General features: G+C 37.9%; 2 protein-coding genes and 1 long non-coding RNA gene across 4 annotated transcripts; 1 reads left to right on the top strand and 2 right to left on the bottom strand.

Moving 5' to 3' along the window:
* Positions 1-798: 798 nt before the first annotated feature.
* LOC126611088 (uncharacterized) lies at positions 799-2,504 on the bottom strand. Its single transcript, XR_007618682.1, has 3 exons — positions 2,330-2,504; positions 1,622-1,685; positions 799-972 (listed from the first exon to the last, which is right to left on the bottom strand). It is a non-coding gene; the product is annotated as an uncharacterized LOC126611088 (long non-coding RNA).
* A 5,672-nt stretch (positions 2,505-8,176) lies between these two features.
* LOC126611058 (probable protein S-acyltransferase 19) lies at positions 8,177-13,728 on the top strand. Its single transcript, XM_050279243.1, has 9 exons — positions 8,177-8,671; positions 9,163-9,276; positions 9,805-10,203; positions 10,356-10,424; positions 10,540-10,611; positions 10,698-10,826; positions 10,934-11,014; positions 11,252-11,452; positions 12,279-13,728. Exons 1-9 carry the CDS (start codon positions 8,627-8,629, stop codon positions 13,377-13,379), a joined length of 2,211 nt encoding a protein of 736 aa, XP_050135200.1. The 5' UTR covers positions 8,177-8,626; the 3' UTR covers positions 13,380-13,728.
* Positions 13,729-14,247: 519 nt separating this feature from the next.
* LOC126611056 (uncharacterized) lies at positions 14,248-18,275 on the bottom strand. 2 transcript variants are annotated; one of them, XR_007618675.1, is made up of 3 exons: positions 15,682-18,275; positions 14,772-14,904; positions 14,248-14,506 (listed from the first exon to the last, which is right to left on the bottom strand). XR_007618675.1 is itself a non-coding variant. In XM_050279241.1 (2 exons), exon 1 carries the CDS (start codon positions 18,133-18,135, stop codon positions 15,688-15,690), a length of 2,448 nt encoding a protein of 815 aa, XP_050135198.1. In that variant the 5' UTR covers positions 18,136-18,275; the 3' UTR covers positions 14,248-14,506; positions 15,682-15,687. The 2 variants fall into 2 exon arrangements, 1 of the variants encoding a protein (XP_050135198.1); XM_050279241.1 differs by lacking the exon at positions 14,772-14,904.
* Between the last annotated feature and the right edge of the window lie 5,303 nt (positions 18,276-23,578).

Here is a 23,578-nt window from a genome sequence, read left to right as displayed (position 1 = left end):
CGCTCCTCAACACTTTAACCCTCCTCCCACCCACTCCTCTCGTGACTTTCATTTTCCTTCACTGTTCTTCCGCAACCCCTCCCCCCCTTATCACTTTCTCTCTGGTATTTGGTGTTGCCCATCGCCTTCTTCCCCCAATCTTCTGTGGGCAACCAAATTTTTTTCGACATTGTTGAAGTCCTCCGACTGATTCTCGAGATTTATTGTCGTACAAAGATTCCTCCCGTATCTAGGGATAGATCTACGAGCTTAGGTTGGTGTTTGTTTGGTTGACTGGTGGGTCGGACCCTCCCTCAATGGCGCACTCTTTCGATTTTGTGGCTCTCTTCGTCTATGTTATGGTGGCACCGCCCTGCGGTTAAGTTGTCGATGGCGATGGGTTTATGCAATGGAGTCATGCCCTTCGGAGGTTTTTTCGTTTTTTTAGATTTGTGATGTTTCTGTATCCTGGGTGGAGTTAGATGTGGGGTGTTCCTGGCAACGGCTTCCTAGGTGCCCACATTTGGCGTGCAGATCTACCGTTGGAATTTCTCTCAGTGATTTGGGCTCTTTGAGGGCTTTGCCCTTGGAAATATCATTTCAACCCTATTTGGGTTTGTGGTGGTGGTGGGATTTGGTGGTGTAGCATCGCCAATGGTTTTGGCCTGGCAAGCCTTCTTGACACACCTGACCACGATATCCTCTGAACATTAGGATAGGCACGTACTGGCCGACACTCGAGGGTGACGAAGTCATATTAACATGCATGTAGAAATATGAAGAAAGAACGAACGTAAAATAAAACATGTGAACTTAAGTATTATGAATATGCAAATGTGGGAACATGTTCAAAGTATACAACTAATCAAAATTACTGTATAAGGAATATTACAAAAAGGTATGAACAAATGAATAGGTCATACATCGAGAGGACTTGAAAATACCAATGCGGGAGTGCCTTGACGCCGAGATTGTACACCTCAATTCTAAATCCTAAAGGGGGTACAAAACAAAACATGAGTGGACCAAGTTTATATATAAGTAATACTAAAACAATTATTCTTAAACGTACTAACCCCCGGTTTATGAAAACTCGTATAGTATAAGTAATAGGTTTTCTGAAAAACCCTAGCATGCCATAAAACCTTCATATAACATATATCATATATAAAGTGCTTAGTAGTGGTATCACAATAGCTCGAAGGCCCTACATCGCCCGCCCGAAGGCATGTATAAATCTTTCACCCGAAGGCCCTGCATCGCCCGCCCGAAGGCATATTTAAATCTTATGCCCGAAGTCCCTGCATCACCCGCCCGAAGACATATATATATCTTCCGCCCAAAGACATATATATAACATTCGCATGTAGGCACATAGTATGAATATCCACTAAGTAAGCACAGAAAATCATGAACATAATCTTTCCAAAATATATCTCATCGGAGCTCAATAGCTCAAACATCATATCATAAATCCCTGTTCATAAATATCTCAATAAACATATTCGATAAAGCATGTTATTTCATAAAGCGTAAATTCGATTTACTCATAAATGTTTCATAAAACGTTGTCATAAAATCATGCTTTGCATGTATGCATTTCTAGTAATAAAATCATGCATTTTGGAAGGGGTCCACTCACAGATACTTCATCGCCGAATAGCCGTTCAAACTAGAGAGGACGGGGTCGCCACTAACAAACGCACCTAAGCACATAAAATGACCAAATAAGTAAAACCCTACTAAAAAAATTGAATTTGGAAAAACAAAGCATGGATTTGGAAGCAGGGCATCAAAATACCCTTAAAGAGGTTTGGGGCAAATTTCGTAAAAGTCAACGTAAGAATATTCCCCAACGGATTATTCCAGGAAATATTCCCTCCGGTCCGAGTCTGGGTCGGGTCTGATCTGGGTTGGGTCGGGTCGGGTTTGATTCGAGTCGGGTTGGGTTTTGGGTTTTGGGTTAATGGGTTGGGCTTGGTTGCTAGGTTGGACCCGATTTTGGATCGGAAGGGTTGCGGGTCGGATTGATCCGGTTTTAGGCTATGGGTCGGCTGAAATCTGGGCAAAGGTTTTTAGAGCTCTGTTCGAACTCATTTCTTCACCATTTTCGATGTTTTAGCTATGAAAATGAAACTTAGAATGAAGAGAAGAGGTTCATACTAATTTGGAGCAATGTCGTGGCCGGAGTTGGCCAGAAAATAACCTGGAAGGCTCAGGTTCTCGCTAGAAAACTAGGTTTCTTACTATCTTTGTTCTTGCTCAAATCCGACGTTTAAGTTGCATAATCTAGGTTATAGTTAAACCATCATGACGAATATGAAAGGATCTAAAGCATCCTGAGGCTTACCTTAAGTCGGGAAATCGAGGAACTCGCCAGAGAAGGCAGCTCTGTCACGATGGTGATGTTGCAGAGTTGAAGGGGGTGAGAGAGAGTGATGTGGGGGAACAGAGAAGGATGAGGACCTTGACTTGGTTTCAGTTCCGTGGAATCGCCCAATTGTCTAGGTTTAGAAGGAGGTGGAAGGTCATGCGAGAAGGAGACCGATAGAAATAAAAGAGTTAGAAATAGTTTAAGATAAGAGAAAAGAGTGATGGGGAGAGGGAAGAGAGAGAGAACCGGGAGACCAAATAAAATGGATAGGCTCCACTAGCACACCAAACAAGCCATAAATGACAAATATGCAAATATCTCCCACAGGTGAAAGTACCAATTTACCCTTGTTATTCTGAAATTTGTAAAATTTTGGGACTGGTCGTTACACCTCTGCCATCCATGTTGTTTATTGTTAATCTTACTACAATTACGACGCACACCAGTCTGCGAAAAATCTGGTAGGGGTGTTATCATGTCTTATGCAAGTTTATGGGTTGTGGTGGTGTTTCAACGATGATGGCAGTTTTGACTGAGTATCATCTCCCTCCCCAACCTTATGGGTGTCATCTCGACTACATCTTGCGTTTCACACCTCCTGCCAACTCTACACATGCCTCTGCAACCCATGCCTTCTACCAATTCTGCACTTGTTTCTCCACTATAGACATGTTGGTTCTCTTGTTTTGTGCTCTAGGTCCTTTTGTTCTTTTGTCTATTTTGCTTTGTGAAGATGATTGTGCCGCTATGATATTTTTGTAGCCTTGCTGATTGCGATGGCTTTTGTGAGGGTTTAGGTGTTTGGTATGCCACATCTTGTCTATGTGGCATATCTACCTAGGGACTCCTCGTTCTAGTGGTATGGTTTGTGGGGTGGCTGTATAGGAGTTTTAAATTATTTATATTTTGTGCTAATTACCTCCAGATCAAGAAATTGATTGCTAGAGCATTTATACCCATTTGGCACCCTTGTAATTAGTCTATAATTGGTTGTTTGTGGTAATGAAACTATATCACTTCTATCAAAAATAAAAAAAGTGAGAGGTCTTAGGTTCTATTCTTGCCAAAGTTGAATTTGAACCACATTATTGCTAGCACATTGTGAGGTTTAGTCTTTGCCCCTTAGTGTACATAAAATATCATTTGTTAAAAAAAATGAATTTACTAGAAACATGGATACGATATGTCCATGTCATGTTAATTAATGATTTTTTTTTTCTTATTTTGAGTACATTGATATTTTTACACTAAGGGGAGGGAAGTTTAGCAAAGCCACATAATGGCCAACCTAATTTGGTATCGAATTCGCCAAGGAGACTCTCTCAAAGTTGAATTGTCAATAGGCTCTATGTCACGTTACAGTTTAATGTTAATTCTCGTGCCAACATTATAAATATTATGCTAAAAATATAAGGTGTCAGAGAGTCTATAAGGAGTCCCACTTTTGATGGAGTTTCCTCAACATTTTCTTACCATATAAGAGTGGTATAATATGTTATGTGATTTCTTTAGCATTACTCATTAATAAATAATACTTTAAAAATGTGCGATAGTACATCATGTGGCTCGTATTTCTAGTATCCTTCTATTATTTGATGCATGTTGATGTATTTAGTATAATAGCCGGATTGAGTTACACAATGGGTGAACAATAACTTATTATCAAAGTCATCATTTATGATTTATGATTAGGTGTATGAAGTGTAGTAGAGAAAAATGATCGTAACTTTATCATAATACTTAACTCATCATCTCCCACTTCCTCGCCAATTGAGGTAACCTTAAAACTTATCACGATTTTCGTTTTTGCAATAGATTTTTTTTGTTTTGTTTCCCTTAGGTAAAAGTAAAAAGAAGAGTACACATTTTTGTGTTTTTGTAAGTACACATGCATATGAGTTGGGCTTCTCCATCTTCATGAATTTTTTTAGGGTTCCCAAAACTAAATTTTACCTGAAAATCCATTGGGAATTAAGTTCTTGTTTTTCAACATCACATGTCCATGAATGCTGCATTTCACTTTCCAGCCACACTTTTTTGTTGAAGATTTATGGGGTTGCCAATGAATGTCGAAGTCCATTCTCTCGATCTAGAAATCTTCAAATTCTAGTGTGAGTGAATTAAATTTTGAAAGTCTAGAGCTTTGAACATTCCTAAATCCTAACCACTTATCTTTTCCACCAATAATTCAAAGCCTAGAAATTTGACAAAATTGTCCCAGTAATTGCAGATATAGAAATGCCCGAGCAAAAGGGCTCACCCTTCATAAATTAGAATCTCCACCATCCAATTTTATGGAGATTTCTTCAAACTATACTGCTATATATATTCACATTAGGAAAAGCTTCACAGTTCCTTCTTTGATTTCCAAGGACCACTAAGTATTTATTTAATTGGCCAATTTTTTTTTGTGGTTCCTATGGTGACATGGTATTTTCAATGTGACCCTTATGGTGAAAAAAACTTTTAATTAAACTCTCGTGGTGAGCCTTGTTAGTAATTGAGGTCCAAATCCAAACTTCCCTTAGTGTTCCGTTAAATAAACTCACGTGACTATCACATGGAGGGTCAAATTCATCATTTTAATTCAAATTACATCCTATTCCATGGACATATAGTATGAGTTAGTGTTTAACAGAAATAAGATTTCACATAAAATAAGCTTGAATGCAAAGAGTGAAACAAAACCTGTAAAACCACATCAATGACTAGGAGAAGAGGTGAAAGTGAAGTCGAACCTAATTTCTCAGGTATGATTTAATTTCGTTCGGAAATCATAATACTTTTAATAAACCATTGTTTTTTTTTCAATGCCAACGCTTCTTTGATCATGAGTTAAGGTCTTAGTTTGTCTTAAATTTTCATTCTTGTATCAATTTGTACCAGTCCGAATGCATATATGCCTTTCAATTTTGTCTTCAATTGGTATTGTGGTTTGATGCACGCCGTAATCAGCTAGTACACAACCTTTCAATTTTTTTCTTAATCTTCTTTGAATTTTAGTTATTTAAGTTTCTTACGCTCTTAAAGTTCATATGTGGAGGGCAGACGTGAAAATTGAATTTTTTGCAATACCCTTCACCCATTGTCTTTGATTCTTTAATTATGCAATGCCTGTCACCCGTCTAAATGCATAAATACTGCAATGCCTTTCCCCCGTTGTCTTTAATTCTGCAAGTTATTCTTGTAAATTATCTCTCATTTTCACTTGTTTCAATTTGCTTTGTGCACTAGGATCAGATGCCAACTTTTTAACTCACAAAAAAAAAAAAAAAAAAACAAGTGTATGTCATAACCCACCCAGAAAGAACAAGTGTATACCTAAGTCATACTAGATGTCCATGGAATAGGATGTAATTTGAATTGAAATGATGTATTTGACCGATCCATGTGATAGTCGCATGAGTTTATTTAACGAAGAACTAACGGAAGTTTGGATTTGGACCTTAATTGCTAACAAGGCTCACCATGAGGGTTTAATTAACAATTTTTTCACCACAAGGGTCACATTGAATGTGGCGTGTCACCACACGGACCACACAAAAAATTTGGCCTATTTAATTTATTTATTTAATTAAGGTAAACCAGCATAAATTTGAATCCGACGAGATGAAGTTTTTGCTGAATTATCAAAAGCTATAGTTGCAAGTTTACCAACCTGATCAGTCCATTATCCATACACACACACACACACTAAACGCTCCCTTTAAATGATAAGCAAGCAAACGCAGCACAAGCAAGCTTTATATCAGCTAAATTTTTTGCTCCTGTTATCGCGAGCAACACCTTAAACTCATACTTGGCATATGCTTTGATGATCCATGATTCGCGGAAGCAACGACGATCGTAAATTTCTATCAGGTTTTATATCACAACGAAAAATACATGCATGCTACGTAAGCTACTCATCAGAAGATAGGTACCGTAGAAGATGTTAAAAGCTCCATAGAGTTGAGTTCACCGTGCGGTTGGCTGCTTTTTGCATTGATAATACTAAATTTTTGGATGAAGAAGAAAACATGTTTAGAGAAAGTGGAGATTTTCTTGAAACTTGTAATAAGAGTTTGTCTTCGGTGGAGACCGAGGAGGGAGACAAGTTGGTTTATATTTCTGGGATTTGGGAACGGGATGCATGTATTGGGTTTACACTAAGAAATAAAATTGGAATTTCAATAAATGTTAGAATTTATAAATTGACATACAAGAATTTCCTTGTTTGGATTCATAAACATAAAAATTTAGAATTTTAGCGTGGGAACAAAAAACTTGGAATTTGAGACCTCAAATTCCCAAGTTTAAATTTCATGTAAATATGTGTCATTTCCCAATTTCTATGATTAAGAGTTTAAAAATGACAATTTTGTATTCTTCTTTTAGATTAACTAAACAAAAATATTCACAAATTATAAAACATAAAATTCCGTCATTTTACAATTTCTAAGTAATTTAAAATTCTTTATCCAAACATAATGTTAGAATTTTGCTTAATAAATCCTGATACAATAAGACGACTGGCATCGTAATCTAAAGCGCTCTCAATATTTTGTCTCAAACACTCAAATGTAATTTGCAGGGAAAGTAATCATTAGGAAATCGCATAAATTTGGGTTATAGGACAAAGCAAAAGCTAAACAAAGAAAAATATTAATTAGCCTAACGCGCTTAAATGAACAAAACGTCCGAGGCCTACAAATCCAGGAATATAATTGAGCGGAGTACGGTATTCTCCTTCTTTTTTTTTTTCTTTTTTTTCTTCTTCTTCTTTTGTTTCATTTCTTATTATTTGAATTATTACGATTAAACTTATTCTTATTTGAATGATTACGATTAAGTCAGATCAATATTTTATATTGATTCTTCTTATTTGAATGATTACGATTAAGTTAGGTCAATATTTTATATTGACTTTTTACTTTTTAGAGATAGAAAGACAAAATAGAAAGTGTGAGAGAAGGAGAATAGAGTGTGAGAGAAGGAGAATAGAATGTGAGAGAATCTTACAACAAAAGTTTGAGAAGAACCCAATTTTAAGATATTTTTATGAGAAATGTCAAAGAGACTCCCTCGAAATAAGACTCTTTATGATTGTTACCTCCTAATTTAATGTTAATTTTCATACCAACATTTACAAAAAAAAAATATAAGGTGTCAATGAATCCCACTTCTAACCTACCCTTTTTAGCATTATCTTTTGTTTTATTTATCCAATCTGAGGCTTATAAAAAATTAAAAAAAATGTGTACAAAAAAAATGACGTTTGATTATTATTTTTAATTTTACGCCTTCTGATTTTACATTTGTGAAAGTTATTCACATGCAAGGTGTCATTATAAGCCAAGCCTAATCAAAGAAGTTCCTTATAATATTGAGAAATATTTTATTAATGCTTTATTGAAGTGATGGAAAGATAATTAAAAAAATAAAATCACTAGTAAAAGATGCCAACAAGATACTAACAAAACATGAAATAAGAGTAAAGTTGAGGAGAGAGACAAAAAGATGAGAGAGAATAATGTTTTGGGTGGGGTCCACACATACATAACGCACAAAAACATCATATTTTTTTAGAAGTTTTTAATTGTGACGGAAACAACACTGGTTCATCACGTGTTTTTATGTAAGTGATGAAAAATTTTATTTTTTAATTTATTAACTTTCTGACACACAAATCTCATCATTTATATAATAACATATAATGTACTAACTCGTGTGCTGATTACACTGAAAAATCTCTCATATTTTTTATACCAAAAGCATACCTACCAATACAAATATTACACCTTTCACAATCTGGTTGAGTATTTCAATCTGTCAACGGCCCACTTTTTTCTGTAATTTTGTTTTTGGCTTTTTTCTCTGCTAATTCCTCAGCAGCAAATTCCAATTTCTACTCCCTTTCTCACTCTTCGTTTGACCCAGATTTCAACAGAAACTCCTCCTCCTTCTCCTTCCATTTCCACAACTGGCTTTTCTTTTTCCATTTCTGTTTATATAATTTCTACTTTTTTTTCTTTTGTGTTTTGGTAAACATTTGCATTATCTGTGGCCTATGGCTGTTTGAGAGGAGACCAAGTTTTCTTTTTTTCCTTTTGGGGTTCCCCAAAATTGTATTTTAATTTTGGATTTTGGGTTATAGAGAGGAAACTCTCTCTCTCTCTCTCTCTCTCTCTCTCTCTCTCACTCTCATTTTTCTTGTGTTTCTAGTCCTCCTCCACTCTCTGGTTTGGGAGTGGTAGCTAGGGTTTTGGTGGGTTTTCTCTGAATTAGGCAGTTATGGTGAGAAAACATGGATGGCAACTGCCTGCTCACACCTTCCAGGTATTTACATTTCTGCTTAAACCACTTGCTGATGTGGGGTTTGCCCAGAAAGGCGGAACTTCATCTGATCCCGGTTCTCCATACGAGTTAGGTCGGTTGGCCGGGGCTGTGTGTCCGCCCTCCCTGTGAATCAGAGTAGTTCAGAATATCGCCTTGTCGTGAAAATAGAAATCTGATCTCTGTTCTGAATGTGGGTTTTGATTTGTCAATTTGTGTAAAAGTTCAAATCTTTTTTGGTTGACAATATTGCTTTAACTGTTAGTTAGGTCCCAGAGGTACGGTTTTACTTTGTGGTTAGGACTATTGGGATGAAATTTTACTGTTAGGTTCCCAACTTAGTGAAAACATAAGGAAAAGCTCAAATGCTTAAGTTTATGTTTGATTTTCTCATTTTCTGGACACTGGATTACATTTTTGTTGTTTGATTTCTCTTGCTTTCTCATCGATTTGTTTATCGAATTATAAACTAAAGTGTGTTGTTTACGTGGCAGGTTGTCGCTATTACTGTGTTCTGCTTGTTAGTGGTTGCCTTCTATGCTTTCTTTGCTCCCTTCGTCGGAGGCCGCATCTGGGAATATGTTTTGATTGGCGGTTACTCTCCAGTGGTATATGAAATGATTTTTATTTAGCCACATTAAGCATTTTCGTTTTATTAATAGTTTCATTAGCTTGTACGCTTGCATTGTCTTTATAGATAAGTATATCTGAAATATAATCCATGATCTGATCCACTTTATGATGTACTAATCAAAAGCTGGCCTTCAGTCCCGGCTCTGAGTATTATGGGATTGAATCCTATCGGCTTCTGAGAAGTTTCATCATTCTTATTCTAGATGTTGAAATTTGAGACGAGAGCTCATTCTTTATAAGGTTTTCGAATATGTGGCGCAAATTTGATTACTTTCAAAGATAATTAATCTGGTGGGCCAAACTAGATAGAGTTTGTAGAAGAGTTTCGAGTTACTTCCAAATTGATTCTCTATGCCGGTCAGGCAGTCACATTATGTAATGTGCTAGCTTTTAGCCCAATTCTCGAACCATTCATTCAGAATCACAACTCATTTAATTTCTTCTATATAGAAATGGCCTTTTATGCTTGATGTTATTCCCATAATCTTTCTATGGCATTGCAGGCACTGCTCGTCTTCATTCTTTATGTTCGATGTACTGCAATAAACCCTGCAGATCCTGGAATTATGTCCAAGTTTGGAAACGGAGGAAGAAATGGTATCAATCCAAATCATAGGTTATCAGCAAAAGACTTGCCTAGAAAGTTTGATGAAGCCACCACAGGCCATTCTTCTCCGTCATCGGTTTCCAGAAGTTCTTTGGCAGGTGCTAACTCTAGTAGGAAAGGGTCAGTAGGAGAACTTGGGGGTGTAAATATTCCGGAAGAACCGACAACTGGGAGTTGCATTGGAGGAATTTGCTGTGCATTGTTTGTACACGAAGATTGCCGCAAACCACAGGAAGGGGCAGCTGAGAATCAGGGTGGTGAAGATGCTTTGTTCTGCACATTGTGCAATGCTGAGGTATTGCATTATTACAAACGTTGTATCATAATTCCTCAATTTAAAGATACATCAGTTCTAGTATTTTTAGTTTCTCATGTGTTTCTTTATAAAGATACATACTCCTAAAATTTTTTCTTTTTTTTCACCCATGAATACTTTTCATGTTGCAGGTCCGCAAGTTCAGCAAACACTGTAGAAGTTGTGATAAATGCGTGGATGGATTTGATCACCACTGTCGGGTATTTTTCTTGTTGCTTCAAGTACTCCATAAGGGCAGATCTTCTGCAACTTGTTTTTGGTTGACATTTTTTAAATTCCTCTCTTAAGTAACCTCAATATATTACATGGCTGCAGTGGCTTAACAATTGTGTTGGACACAAAAATTACCTGAGTTTTATATGTTTGATGGCCACCAGTCTTCTTTGGGTAGGTATTGCAGTCTGATAATTATTATGTGCATTTTTAAATTTTTGGTACTAAGATGCTCTCTGTCTCCCCCCGTTTCGGTTCAGCTTGTTATTGAAGCTGGAGTTGGTATTACTGTCATGGTGCGCTGCTTTGTTAATAAGACAAGCATGGAGGCAGAAATTATTGATAGACTTGGAAATGGTTTCACTCGTCCCCCATTTGCAACAGTTGTGGTACATATAGTATTTTTAAATGCTTTAACTAAAGTTAGCATCCTAATCTCTCTCGGATATCAATTGCAGAAGAAAGCCTCTGTTAACATTGGTTCTCATTTGTGTAGGCTTTATGTACTGCAGTTTCTATGCTGGCATGTGTTCCACTTTGTGAACTCTTCTTCTTCCACATGATACTTATTAGGAAGGTCAGTGCTTTAGTCATTGAATTCATTTTTCGTGATGCTAAAGTTAGCTATAGCGGGTCTTAAGGGATATATGTTTTTACTTTAGAACTATGTAGCTAAATATTAGGCTGTAATGCTTGGGGTACCAGGCCACTTATAGGCAGAAAATGAGAGAAGACAATTATCTGATAAGAGATGCAATTTTTGTTGCAATTCAAGTGAAATAATCTTATTTTGAAAATTTGAAATTTGAATTAGGGTATTACAACCTATGAATATGTCGTGGCGATGAGAGCAATGAGTGAGGCACCTGGAGGAGCATCTGTCGATGAGGGTTTCCAAAATTACATGCACTCCCCAACAGGATCAGCTACAACTGGCTTGAGCGGAGGAAGTTCTTTAGGTCTGCAATACAAGGGTGCATGGTGTACCCCTCCCAGAGTATTTGTGGATTATCAGGTACATTAGTATTCACTTTATGTCTTGGTTTTACATTTTTTGGAAGAAATCGATTTGAACCGCTGTTCAATTGAACTCATTTTAGGCTTCCGCTGTTCAATTGAACTCATTTTAGGCTTCAAACTCTTTGGCCTGCATTATAATGTGTACTACCTTTATTCTGGAGCTTTGTCGATTGGTTAAATTTCTCTCATTCTCATTTTGAAGTGAAATTATTTTGGCGACACTTTTTATTCTCACCTTACCAAGAAAATTTGGGCTGTAACTTAAATCCGTGATGCCTTTTGTAACTTGCCTAGGTCATTACAGTTTGAGGTTTGATCGTGCTGTGTTCTCGTCAACATTTTTTTTATAGGGTTCTTCACATGGATTTTTGTAATTCCGAAACTTTGGTCTTCTCTCCTTTGTAACCTTCTTTCTATTTCTCTATATTAATGTAGTCGTGATCTAACAAGGGCCCTTGTGTGAACTTAAGCAAGTGCAATATAAAACAAGTTCATATTCATGTCCATATTTCAAGTATAAGGATTTATTATCTGGATCCAAATGATGGCTTAAATAGTACAATTAACGATTTTCATTTATCTTGTAAGGAACAATTCTTTTTCAAAAATGTCTTACCGTTGTGACATTATCTAGCCCTTCAAATCTTGTAAGGAACAATTCTTTTTCAAAAATGTCTTGTAAGAATGGCTTCGCAGCATTGACCCACAACTACGTTTCCAGTCTTCAGCTTGATATTTTTATTTTTTAATTTTCAAGTTTACTATGCAAGAAGAAAAACTTTATATATGTTTTACACTTGACACAAGCTTTGCTACATTAGGAGGAAGTTGTACCGCATTTGGAGCCCGGAATGGTGCCATCAACTATTGATCCGGACGCAGCTGGAGCTACAGAAAGAGAGCAAAAAGGTCCTAAAAGGCCTGTCCGCATTAGTGCTTGGAAGCTTGCAAAGTTGGATTCCAGTGAGGCTATGAGAGCAGCAGCCAAGGCCAGGGCATCATCCTCCGTTCTACGACCACTGGATAAACCTGATGTTGAACTTAGCTCAAGCGGCAATATGAGTGTGCGGAGTAGTGTAAGCACTGATACGGGGGCAAATAAAGAGATGAAGAATGATCTGAGGTTGTCAAGAAATTCCTATGCTCCAAGTCAAGGTAGCCGAGATGAGTATGAAACAGGGACTCAAAGCATAAGTAGCTTCAGTAGTCCGAGCCATGCTCATGAAGTGGTCACACTTAGCCCTCTGCCACAGGCTCCGGGTGTGGGACGTTTTAGCTCTGCCACTTCAGTGCCCAGCTTAGTTCCTGACCGTCCATTAACTGGCAAGGCAACATTGCCTAATGTCAGCATGGGATTTGATGAAAGGATCATGCAGAGGGGAAGTACAGCCGATCCATTACAACTTTCCGCTCCAATTATGCAGAGGGGAAGTACTACTGATTCGATGCTGCTTTCAGCTCCACCTGCTTCTCTTTTCAGGGATGTCCGAAGAACATCTGTTGTTTGGGACCAAGAAGCAGGGCGATATGTCTCGGTTCCTGTATCGGCTTCTGACGCTCGAAACAGGACATCCATACAAACAGGATTTCCAAATCCTAATGCAGAAGCAAGCTATAGTAGAAGACCAGTTATTCCGCCACAGGAGGCTTCATCTTCTGCAGCGAAGCCTCCAGCACAACAAGCGGAGAAACTGCTGTACACAGGGGATTCTATATTCTTTGGTGGCCCGCTTTTGAGTGCACCAGTTAGGGATAACTTAAGAAATGAAAGGGATTCGGGTTCTAGAGAGGGCCAAGAGAGGGCAGGGCTGAACTTGCCTAGGGAATCCAGGTTCAAACGTGATTCTACCTCAAACCAGCTTCCTGTGTTTGTCCCAGGGGGCTTTGAGAACAACTCTTCTTTTGGGCCCGGTTCCAAATAGTGTTAAGTGACTGAAACAAGTGCATGTAAATCTCTTCCTCCTTGCCCGGATGGTGTAGTGGAGCAGCATGAAAGTCGAGCCAACTTTGATCCTTGCGACCTGGCTGCTTGAGATTGTCGCTAACAGAGTTATCGCATGGGGTTCAAGCAGTTTCTTCGATGAAATTCTGATTCAACACACCAGTTTTAGCTGAGGTTTGTAAATGGGGCGATCGTAGAAGTGTCTTGTGCTCTCTAGACATTGTAGCCAAAGAATTTCTGTTGCAGAGCTCCATTTATGCTCTGAATTTTTATTTATTATCGAAGTATCTTTTCCCACTATTTGAATAGATGTATGTTTTCTAGATCAACCCCCCTATTTAACCTCCCTATCTTCTTTACTTACCTATACTCTGCATTTCTTTCCGATTTGCTCAACATAATTTCTGATATTCTCCATTGCTGGGGTTGCGACTTCAATTTACCGATAGTATAGAGTTTCGCTCTGATTGAACAAGTGACGTTGGATCTTCTATGATGAAATTATGTGAGCGGCCGCTGCATCAGCCTCTCACTGATAAGAGCGTTTGCGGGGGACTCACATGCAGAGAAAGGCTGATGCAGTGCAGCGACCGCAGTCAAGAAGATTATCTCTATGTTCTCAGATACTTTTGAGGGAATGTTATCCGCAAAACATGAAGGGATCGGTCAGCGGTTTATGCACAAATTCTACTGCGGGAGCCCTTGTATGCAAGAGCTTTTATCCGCAAATCCTGTTCACTTTCAAACAGGTATTCGCGGTTTATAAGGCATCAGTCCAGCAGATCAAACTGGTTCAACGCCGGATTATAAATACAAGCGATCTTAGACAAATGATGTGGAAACGAAGATAAGTTAAGCAGCTTGTTTATCATTCATTAGCACTGAGAAGCATATCCTGATGTGCAAAAGCTTCAAATATATGTACACTATGGATACAGTTCGAACTAGTATATGACCTACAGCACAAAGCCGACTGACTTCCAGTTAAGTAAGAGGCTGCTGTCAGCCACAAACACTGCAAAAAACACTGATCTTCCTTGTATATTGCCTCCCCATCCCATCCAACGTTGCACCAAGCTTTCTGGCATACGTTTGCAGAACTCTAACCTGCATAAAAATTCATCATGTGATAAAATGATTAAAAACTAACCAGATATTCACGAATTAAATATTAATTAAGAGCTTCCTCAAAATCTTGTTACAGAACTCGAACATGAAAATAAAGTCATGACTTTACATTGACATCAACCACAATCTAAACCACGATCTATAAAACTAAGCTTTTATCATTACTCAGTGCAGTTTCTTGCTTACTAACACTAATTTTCTGCCAATGTATTGGCCGAAATCCCATTACGACAAATAATGACACCTTTTTTTATGGAGACAATTATATAAGAAACTTCAATGCCAAAAAGGGATCATCAGCATCAATGGTCAAGGGCCAGGGCTACCACCACTGCTAGACCTATAATTTCCACTTGGATGATTAAAATACTTGACGCCTGCCAAAGCAATATGAGAACATAAGAATTGAAAATTCATCAATGAATCTTTTCTGTCTGAAACTAAGAACCATTTTCAATCTCCAAGCACATGAAGAAAAAGCCACAACCACCCCCGTGCTTTAAGCGGACCATGCGACAAAAGATATCACTTAAATCTTCCTTTCATTTATCAAGTTAGTACAGTCTACAGACATGTTCAACAATAGAAACTATCCAGATAAAACGAGCCCACCCAAAGAGGAGCTTTGAAATACCATAACTCTCCATGTAAAGAAATTTTCCATTCCACAACATCTTGTCCCAACCCCTGAACCTTCACCAACTAATCTGATCTTAAAACAGTTCCTTATCCAGCATAAAATAGTTAGGTGAGGCATTAAAGGCATCGGTGTTTATCCCCATTAGGGATTGTGTTCATGTAGAAGGAATGGTAATGTTTGAGTTGTGCCATGTTTCAATCTAATATTTTTACTTTATAACGAGTCAAAATACAAAAAGGTCATAGATAGCGTCACAGAGAGACAGTTGCAAGGGAACTACAGAAAGTGTAATCATTTATGAACATATAATTCCCAATACAGCCACCATGATCAATTGATAATCAAGTAAAAATTGACAATAAACAAGAATACTGCAACCTGATATTTACGTTTAAGGTATTGACTCTTTTAATCAGATTATACGAAGTGAGACTGCATCAAAACACGACAACTAGTTGCATCAAATAACTTACTAAGACAACATGCGTATTTGAAGCACAATCAGATGACTCACCAAGCATCATTCATTTTCATTTGGAGCAGACTCTGGTATTTCTGGAATCCTCCGTTTTGCAAGCCGTTCAATAAGAACTTTCACTTCCGACTCTGCATCTTGCAACCTGTTACTCAGTAATTCAACACTCTTGGGGTGTGCTTCAAATTTACTAATCCACCCAGCTTCAAAGTCCTTAATCTGTTTTTCAAGCAGCAGACGGGTCATCCTTTCCTCTTCTTCTTTCTTTAGGCGTTGCTTTTCCAGTTCCATGGTGCTCAAAACAAGACCACCTGACCCAGGAACATCCCTGTAGAGTGGCTCATCAGCTTGCGGACAACGTGCTCTATATTCAGCAAATGCTTTTTGTGTTTCCTTTAAAGCCTTCCTATAGCCATCCAAGAGATTTCCCATTACATAGAGTTCATGCTCAAGCCGATACATCTCCATTTTGCTTTTCTGCTGCTCTTCAGCCTTGGCCTTCTGCAAGTGACCAATCACCTCCTCCCTTTGGTGCAACTCGTCCAGTAACATCTGCTGGCCAACCATCGATTGCTCGCAAACTTGTTCTTTCTCCGCATACACCATCTTAGCCTTTTCTATCCAGTGCTGCACTTGCTCCAAACATGTATCAAATTCACCACCGGAGACCTTACCATCCCAAGGGCCACCCATCCTCAACCGCTTATTACCATTGAGAGGATGATGAGAAGAGTTAGCATTTTCATGGACAAACTCTCTCTTAAGACCACCATTTCCAAAGAATGAGGAACTACCAGGAAGCATTCGACTATCGTCCCTTGAAGAAAGAAACTCCCCAGCAAATTGATCACGCATTGACATATCTGAACTAAGAGGGTTATGTGCTGCTTCCATTGCATGAAAGCCCTCTAAAGGCATATCCTTAAGTGAAAGGTGAAAACCTCCCTCCTCCTGCTCCTCCTCGTCCTCGTCCTCTTCTTCTTCCTCTTCCTCTTCGTTTCCTTCATCTATTCTTTCAACAAACTCCATATCTTTTTTCCCCTCCTCCCCACAACTCAAATTAACTACACCAAGATTACACCGCTGCAAAAAAGGTTCATTTGCACTGCTCTTCCCATCCAAAAGCCAATGGCCAGGCTCTTCCACCTTACATTCTTCAAAACCCATTACATCCTCAACCCCAACTTGCTCCTTCTCAACACCAGCTTTCTCAAGGTTTTCTTGCCCAACATCAGTTCTATCCACATTGTCCTGCCTAACATCAGCTACATCCACAATGTCTAGCTCTTGCCTAACATCAGTTTTCTCCACATTGTCTTGCTCTTGCTTAAGATCATCCGTATCCACATTATCTTGGCCAAGACATAATTCAATGTTATGTTCTTCCAATCCGCTGGGTCCCTGTAAATCATCCTGCCCGACCATTTTCACATCCGTGCCACCATCCTCTTCCTCTTCTTCCTCTTTTGCATCGACATCAACTGCATCGACATCAACAGCATCGACATCAACTGCATCAACATCAACCAGGGGAGTCTCTTGTTCTTTCACCATAAAGAAATCCTCACGCTGCGATTTTATCAAACACTGCAAATGCGATGCATAGTAGCAATCCCCCAATTTGGGCGCCTGAACCAACTCCTTCTCCACCATGAACCAAATCAAACCGGCCCAATCCACCTTTACAAACTGCCCCTCTTTGATTGCCTTAGTCCAATTCAATACCTCGCTTGGCATCATCCACGTATCCTCGTGCAAAAGCACCCAATTTGATACCAACTCTTCTATAAAAGCTATGGACTCCTCCGAAGCAGCCTCCGCCGGAGGCTCCTCAGCACCATCCGGTAGTGCCACAGCACCACCCTTCTTCACCTGTTTTGAAGGAAGCTTCAAGGCCCGTGCCAAGTCGGCCCGGTTGACCATAACCTTGGACCCGTTGACGTAGCTGCCCCGCAGGTTAGGGTTGAAATTGGAAATCAACTGGGCGAGAAGATCAACCCGAAGATTCCGATCGAACTCGATGTGGACGAAGTCCCACAAGTTGAGCCACTTCAGGAGCTTCTCGTGCTTCTCAAAGTCGAGATGTTTTGAGGGCACGAATGGAATTGGATTTAGGGTTTCTCTCTGGGTCTGAAGCTTCTGCTGGGCCTTCTGCTGGGCCTTTCTGTTCCCCGAACTGGCGGCTTTTCGCTTTGAACCGGACTTATTTCGATTCGTTCCACGGCGGAAGAAGGTAATGGTGGTGGTAGTGGTAGTAGTGGTGCCGCGAGGAGATCGGGCGGGAATGTCATCCGATTTGGGTTTAGGGTTTGGCTCCGATTGAAGAGATGGGTTTAGTTGAATTTCTTGGTCTTGATGGGGTTCTAGGGTTAGGGTTTTGGATTGGGACTGTGGTGGTTCGGAATTAGGGTTATCTTGTTGAGGGGCTTCTTCTTCTTCTTCTTCAATTTGGGTCATGGTCACATCGGGAATTACGGCGGGAGGAGTGGCCATGGTGATGATGTGGTTCTGGGTTTTGAATTTCAGTGGCGGAAGCAGGTGGAGAAGACGACGACTAGTGAGAAATGGTAAAGTGAGACTGGAACCAAGGCAGACGAGGTGACTCTTTTCCCCTTCCGAAACGACTAAAATTTTCACTCTTTTTTATTCTCTTATTTGCTACTTAATTTGGTCGTTGATTTTATTTAATTTATTTAATTTAATGATTATAAATAATAATAAAAATATGCAACGTTAAGAAATGATGTTTGTTGTCACTTGTGATTATGGTATAGTAATTTTTCTGTAAATATTCATCGGTTATGGGTAACCACGGTTACCTGATTATTTAAATTTTACGGTTATGATTATGGATACTCGTTTAGATAATTAAATGGTTATGGATATAACCATTTACCCGTGAAATTTAAATAGCAAGTATGAATATTAACAGCGGTTATAAACAGGTACCCGTTTATCCGATTATTTTAATATATATAATTTAAAATAAAAAATAAAATAAAAAGATCCAATGCTGGTCATATTGATTATAATATGCAGTGTTGGTGCTTATCACATCCAGTGCTGGTGCTTATTGATCATAATATCTCAACCTAAGATAATGACTACCTTGAGTTTTTAGAAGCTTTATTTTGTAATATGTTATATTTGAAGACTAGCTTGGCTATAGAAGAACAATATTTCGAAAATACATGAAATGAATTTTCTTTCCAATATGCTTGCTCAAATAATGAGAGGTATTTTGTTAGTAACAAATCAATTCTTAGCAAATATATTATATTACCTTGATTGATAACAGTTGAAAATATCATTCGTAAATTATTATTTCAATTATTGGAGTTGTATATGTTTATGGTTAAAAAAAAACATGTAAATAGGAGAAAAAGGGTAAATGGATTAAAAAATGGATAAACGGGGTATACGGTTACGTGGGTACGCGGTTATGGGTATGGTTAACCGTTTATGAACGGTTATGGCTATGGATATAATCGTTTATAAATGGTTATGAGTATGAGTATAACCGTTTATACAATTATCTGACGGATAAATGGTTATGTGGGTATAAGCATAAACGGTTATGGGTAAATAACCGTTGTTAATCACCCGCCATAACCATTGCCCATCATTACTTGTAAGTGAAAGATATTTGGCTCGATTATCACCAAATATGAATTTGAACCAAATTATTATGGCTTGTCAATTTCGAGGCTTAGTCCACTCTCTTATTCTCCTTACAATCGCTCAACGAGCTTGGAGGATGCCAAAACAACACTCCACATCCTTACTACACATTTTTTGACATCTTGTGAAGTGTTTTTCCTTTTCACTTTGTAGACGTGACACTATTTTGACAAATCATGTTCACCTTGGGTAAATGTCGTCTGCTAGATAGTACACTCTTGAGCAAGATTCTAAAAATCGCTAGGTGCTAGTCGGACGGTGGGCAGGGCCTAGGCGGATTTATGTAAATTTATTATATATCTTGTAAATAAGTGCATATTTACAACTAAAAAAACTATACTTGTATGGATAATAAAATAATGATAAAATACAAAAATAGAAGTAGAAGAATACACAAATTATATACATCCAAAAAGTTCAATATTTAAAAAACAGTAAGCATATAATCATAATGAGGAAGATTTGGATGATAGACTAAATTCTTCTTGTTCATGAATCATGATCCTTACGGATTGGACATAGACTAAATTATTTAATTTTGTTGTATCTAGTTTATTTCTTTTCTTTATATGTGTCCCTTCAGAAGTGCTTCAATTCGTTTCACTATTGGATGAACTTGTAATAAATCCACTATTTGCAAATTAGGTACACCATTTCCATAAGTATACCACCGTGAAACCAAAAAAGAAAAAAGCACACAATTAATAAAAAAAATATATAATATATATAAACCGCCTAGCTCTAGACCGATTTTTCAAAATGATTTACCCAAAATCAGATTTTAGAACACTGCTCTTGAGTACACAGTTCCATTGATTCCGTATGTGACTTGAGGAGCACTTACTCGCAACACATCAATGAATAATAGGATTGACTAAGGACATTCAGGTTCTTTTGAGCTCCTGAAACACCAAAAAAAAAAGCATGTCAAATCCATTTATCAAATGATGTCACCACTTCCAATTTGATACTTTTGGCTCATTTTTTGTTTCATAATCTCCTTGTCACCAAGTCCTGTGCAGATGCTTCCAATCATGTCAGGAAAACCTCGCATCTCATCATTCTTCATAAACCTTTGCAGGTCCATTTTTGTGGGTTACCAAAGATACTCATTGGTGTAGATAGCTTCGATTGCGGAGCAAAACTTCATCATGGACTCTTGAACAATTGATTTCGCCATCTTCGTTATCTCATTCACTTGGTCTGTAGATGCCCCACATGTAAGCATCCGAAAGGCAACATTAATTTTTTTGCTCAGGTTTGAGACCCATAACATGAAAGTCCTCCTTCTTTTGCACAAAATATGAATCGTGGTTGCAAATAACAATCATGATTTTATTGAACAAATGTGGTTGCATTCTAAAATAGCGTCTAAAATATGCATTGAGTTATACACTATTTGGGACAAAGTAATCTTTGAGACAAAGTAATCTTCCAAGATATTCTTACCATCGTTGTTCCCTCTTTCTATTGAGGTTCGTGGAACGACTGAGCCTGGAGATTACCTTCATAGCTTGCATGACACGACAAGTCTGTGCGGCTCTCTCGTTTCTTGCTTCATTATCTCTCCTTTTACTTTCTTGATTCTTTTGCTCCTCTATTTCGAACAACTCATTTTCTCGCTCTCGAGATCGAACAATTCTTTCTCTTACTCTTTAATTTCTAACAACCTTTTTGAAGAAGACATTGTAAGAATTTAAGATTTATAAACTATAAAGAAGGATTCAGAGAGATTTTGACTTTGGCGTATTGGAAGTGTCACATCCCGCCTAGGGGCGGATCATTTCCCAGGCCCGCTCCACCATCGTAGCACGATATTGTCCGTTTTAGGCTTACCATTCCCTCACGGTTTTGTTTTTGGCAACTCACGAGCAACTTCCCAGTAAGTCACCCATCCTGGGAATGCTCTGGCTTCCTTCTTGCTTAACTTCGGAGTTCCTACGGAACCTAAAGCCAGTAAGCTCCCAAAAGGCCTCGTGCTAGGTAAGGATGAGAATATACATTTAAGGATCACTCTCCTAGGCGATGTGGGATGTTACAATCCACCCCCCTTAGGGAATGGTAAGCCCAAAGCGGATAATATCGTGCTACGGTGGTGGAGCGGGCCCGGGAAATGATCCGCCCCGGGCCGGGATGTGACAGGAAGAGGATGTTGGGTATTTATAAGAAAAATTATAAATTTATTTTATTTGTTCTGAATTTTTTTTATAATTTCTAACAATTTTTATCAAATTTAATTAATATGGACTATTGGAAATCCAACTATTGAGAACAAACCACGTCACCCCTACATCTGAGGGGTGTGAGTGTGCTGACATGTGGACCCCACACATGCTTTTAATTGGCTCACTTGCCATAAAGGCACACGTGAAAGCCACATGCCTGACGCAAAAATAAATAAATAAAAAAATAAAATTTAATAACGTAGGTGAAGTCATATCGCCTCCAGCAGGCCCTCTTCAGGCCATTCTCACCTTACTACTCAGTCAGTGGGAGTTGGGCCTACCAATAGGTGGGCAGTTGGCATGGGCTGGAGCAATTTTTTATTTATTTATTTTTGGTGTAGAGGGATTCAATCACCTAATTGCAAGGGGAATTTCGTAGGGTGGAGTTGCTCTTAAGGGAATATGGATAAGCAAATTAAGTGAGAAGTTTTGTGGTTTGAATCAGGATATAATAAGTTTTTATTGCAAGCAATTCTACGCTTTATTTATATTAAGGAAGGAAGATGTTAGAAACCGGAATGCAGTAGGTCTAAGATAATCTACCACCACAAAGACAGTCAATGTTATTTTAGAAAATGTACATGTCACGTGCTTAATTTGGACAAAAATTCTCCCAAAAGTAATATTCCATGTTTTGTCAATTCTAATACCAATTTTAATAATTCTACTTTATATACCAAAACTGCAATAGATCGTTGTGTTAGCAACGAGTGCTCCAATTTACTCATAAACAGAATTTAGACACTTTACCCAATCACCGTCACTTCTACCCTATTTGGTTACATTAATTTCAACAATTACAATTCAATCCAAGGGCAAAGGCAGGTTCTTTCATTCTATTGCCGTCTTCTTTTGCATAACCAAAACTTAATGATTTACAGAAACACAACATGAAATGATAAATAATTTTCATGCCATTGCCTTTGAGAAGCTTAAGGATGATTTACAAGAGCTTTTTTTACTTTTCTAAAAGGATTTACAAGAGCTTATAATACAACACTATCCGATTATTTAATAAGTACCACCCCTCAATATTGAATGAGATTTCGAGTTTGAATATCTTTCATCAACAATAAAATAAAACATTCCCAAAGGCCAACGGGTTAAGGATCAAAATTATGAATTGTTTAGTTGTATTTTAGATTATCCACATAATGTTGGATATATGTCAACAATCTGTGATAATTTATATATGCTAATAAATAATAAATGCAATAGGAATTAACAGAATATAAACTAAAATACGAATTATAAAAACAGACAACTTGAAGATCGAGGCTTGCGTACCGCAATGTCCTTGAAACAGAAATTTCGTCCGTACTCTGTGCTTGTAGTTCTACGGACGTCTGCTTCACCAGGATTCAACGATCAAGTTAAAATTCCAGCACCGGAAAATTTAACTTCTGGCGAATTTAGTGTGGTTCTCTCAGTAAGAAGGTTTAGGAATGTAGAGGATGAAGTTGATTATTTTCTGTGTTCTAAATGCTATGCAGATGGATGCCTGTTTGCAACAGGTATGAGAATGAGGTGTGACTGTTAGGAGACATCTCTTCAGAGGGGTGCTTTCCTCTGTGTTCAGAAAGAACTCTCAAACTTCATCTGAAATGATGAGTCTTTTCATAATAAATAAATAAATAATTTAATTCGAATTTAATTAAAAATAATTAATTAAATCCGAAAAATAATTAATTAAATAATTTAATTATTAGAGCCCTAAGGCCCATCTTTTGATAATTAATTATATATTAATTATATACTATTTATAATTAATTATATATTAATTACCAATGAATTAATACATCCCAAAGCCCAACCCCAAGGGTGAGCCCAATTTTAGTCTCCAGGCCTATTACTCCAAACACTTTCTATAAAGGACAAAACCTTATAAAGTGATAAAATCTTTTGAGAATGACCAATGTGGGACAAAAAAATTTCTACTCAAACTACTCAAAGTTCCAACACATAATTCAATGTTGTTTGATACATTCATGTATGATTTTTTGTAGTTTACATTATCCCCAACAACCGCA

The sequence above is a fragment of the Malus sylvestris genome, chromosome 17 (genome assembly GCF_916048215.2).
Source record: "Malus sylvestris chromosome 17, drMalSylv7.2, whole genome shotgun sequence".
NCBI classification, from domain to species: domain Eukaryota; kingdom Viridiplantae; phylum Streptophyta; class Magnoliopsida; order Rosales; family Rosaceae; genus Malus; species Malus sylvestris.
This window is presented reverse-complemented; position numbering and strand designations above follow the sequence as displayed.

Coding starts and splice junctions, on each gene's coding strand:
- LOC126611058 (XM_050279243.1), top strand. CDS start 8,627: ATGGTGAGAAAACATGGATGGCAACTGCCTGCTCACACCTTCCAG. Junction 8,672..9,162: donor TGCCTGCTCACACCTTCCAG/GTATTTACATTT, acceptor TTTACGTGGCAG/GTTGTCGCTATTACTGTGTT. Junction 10,612..10,697: donor TGGCCACCAGTCTTCTTTGG/GTAGGTATTGCA, acceptor GTTTCGGTTCAG/CTTGTTATTGAAGCTGGAGT.
- LOC126611056 (XM_050279241.1), bottom strand. CDS start 18,135: ATGGCCACTCCTCCCGCCGTAATTCCCGATGTGACCATGACCCAAATT.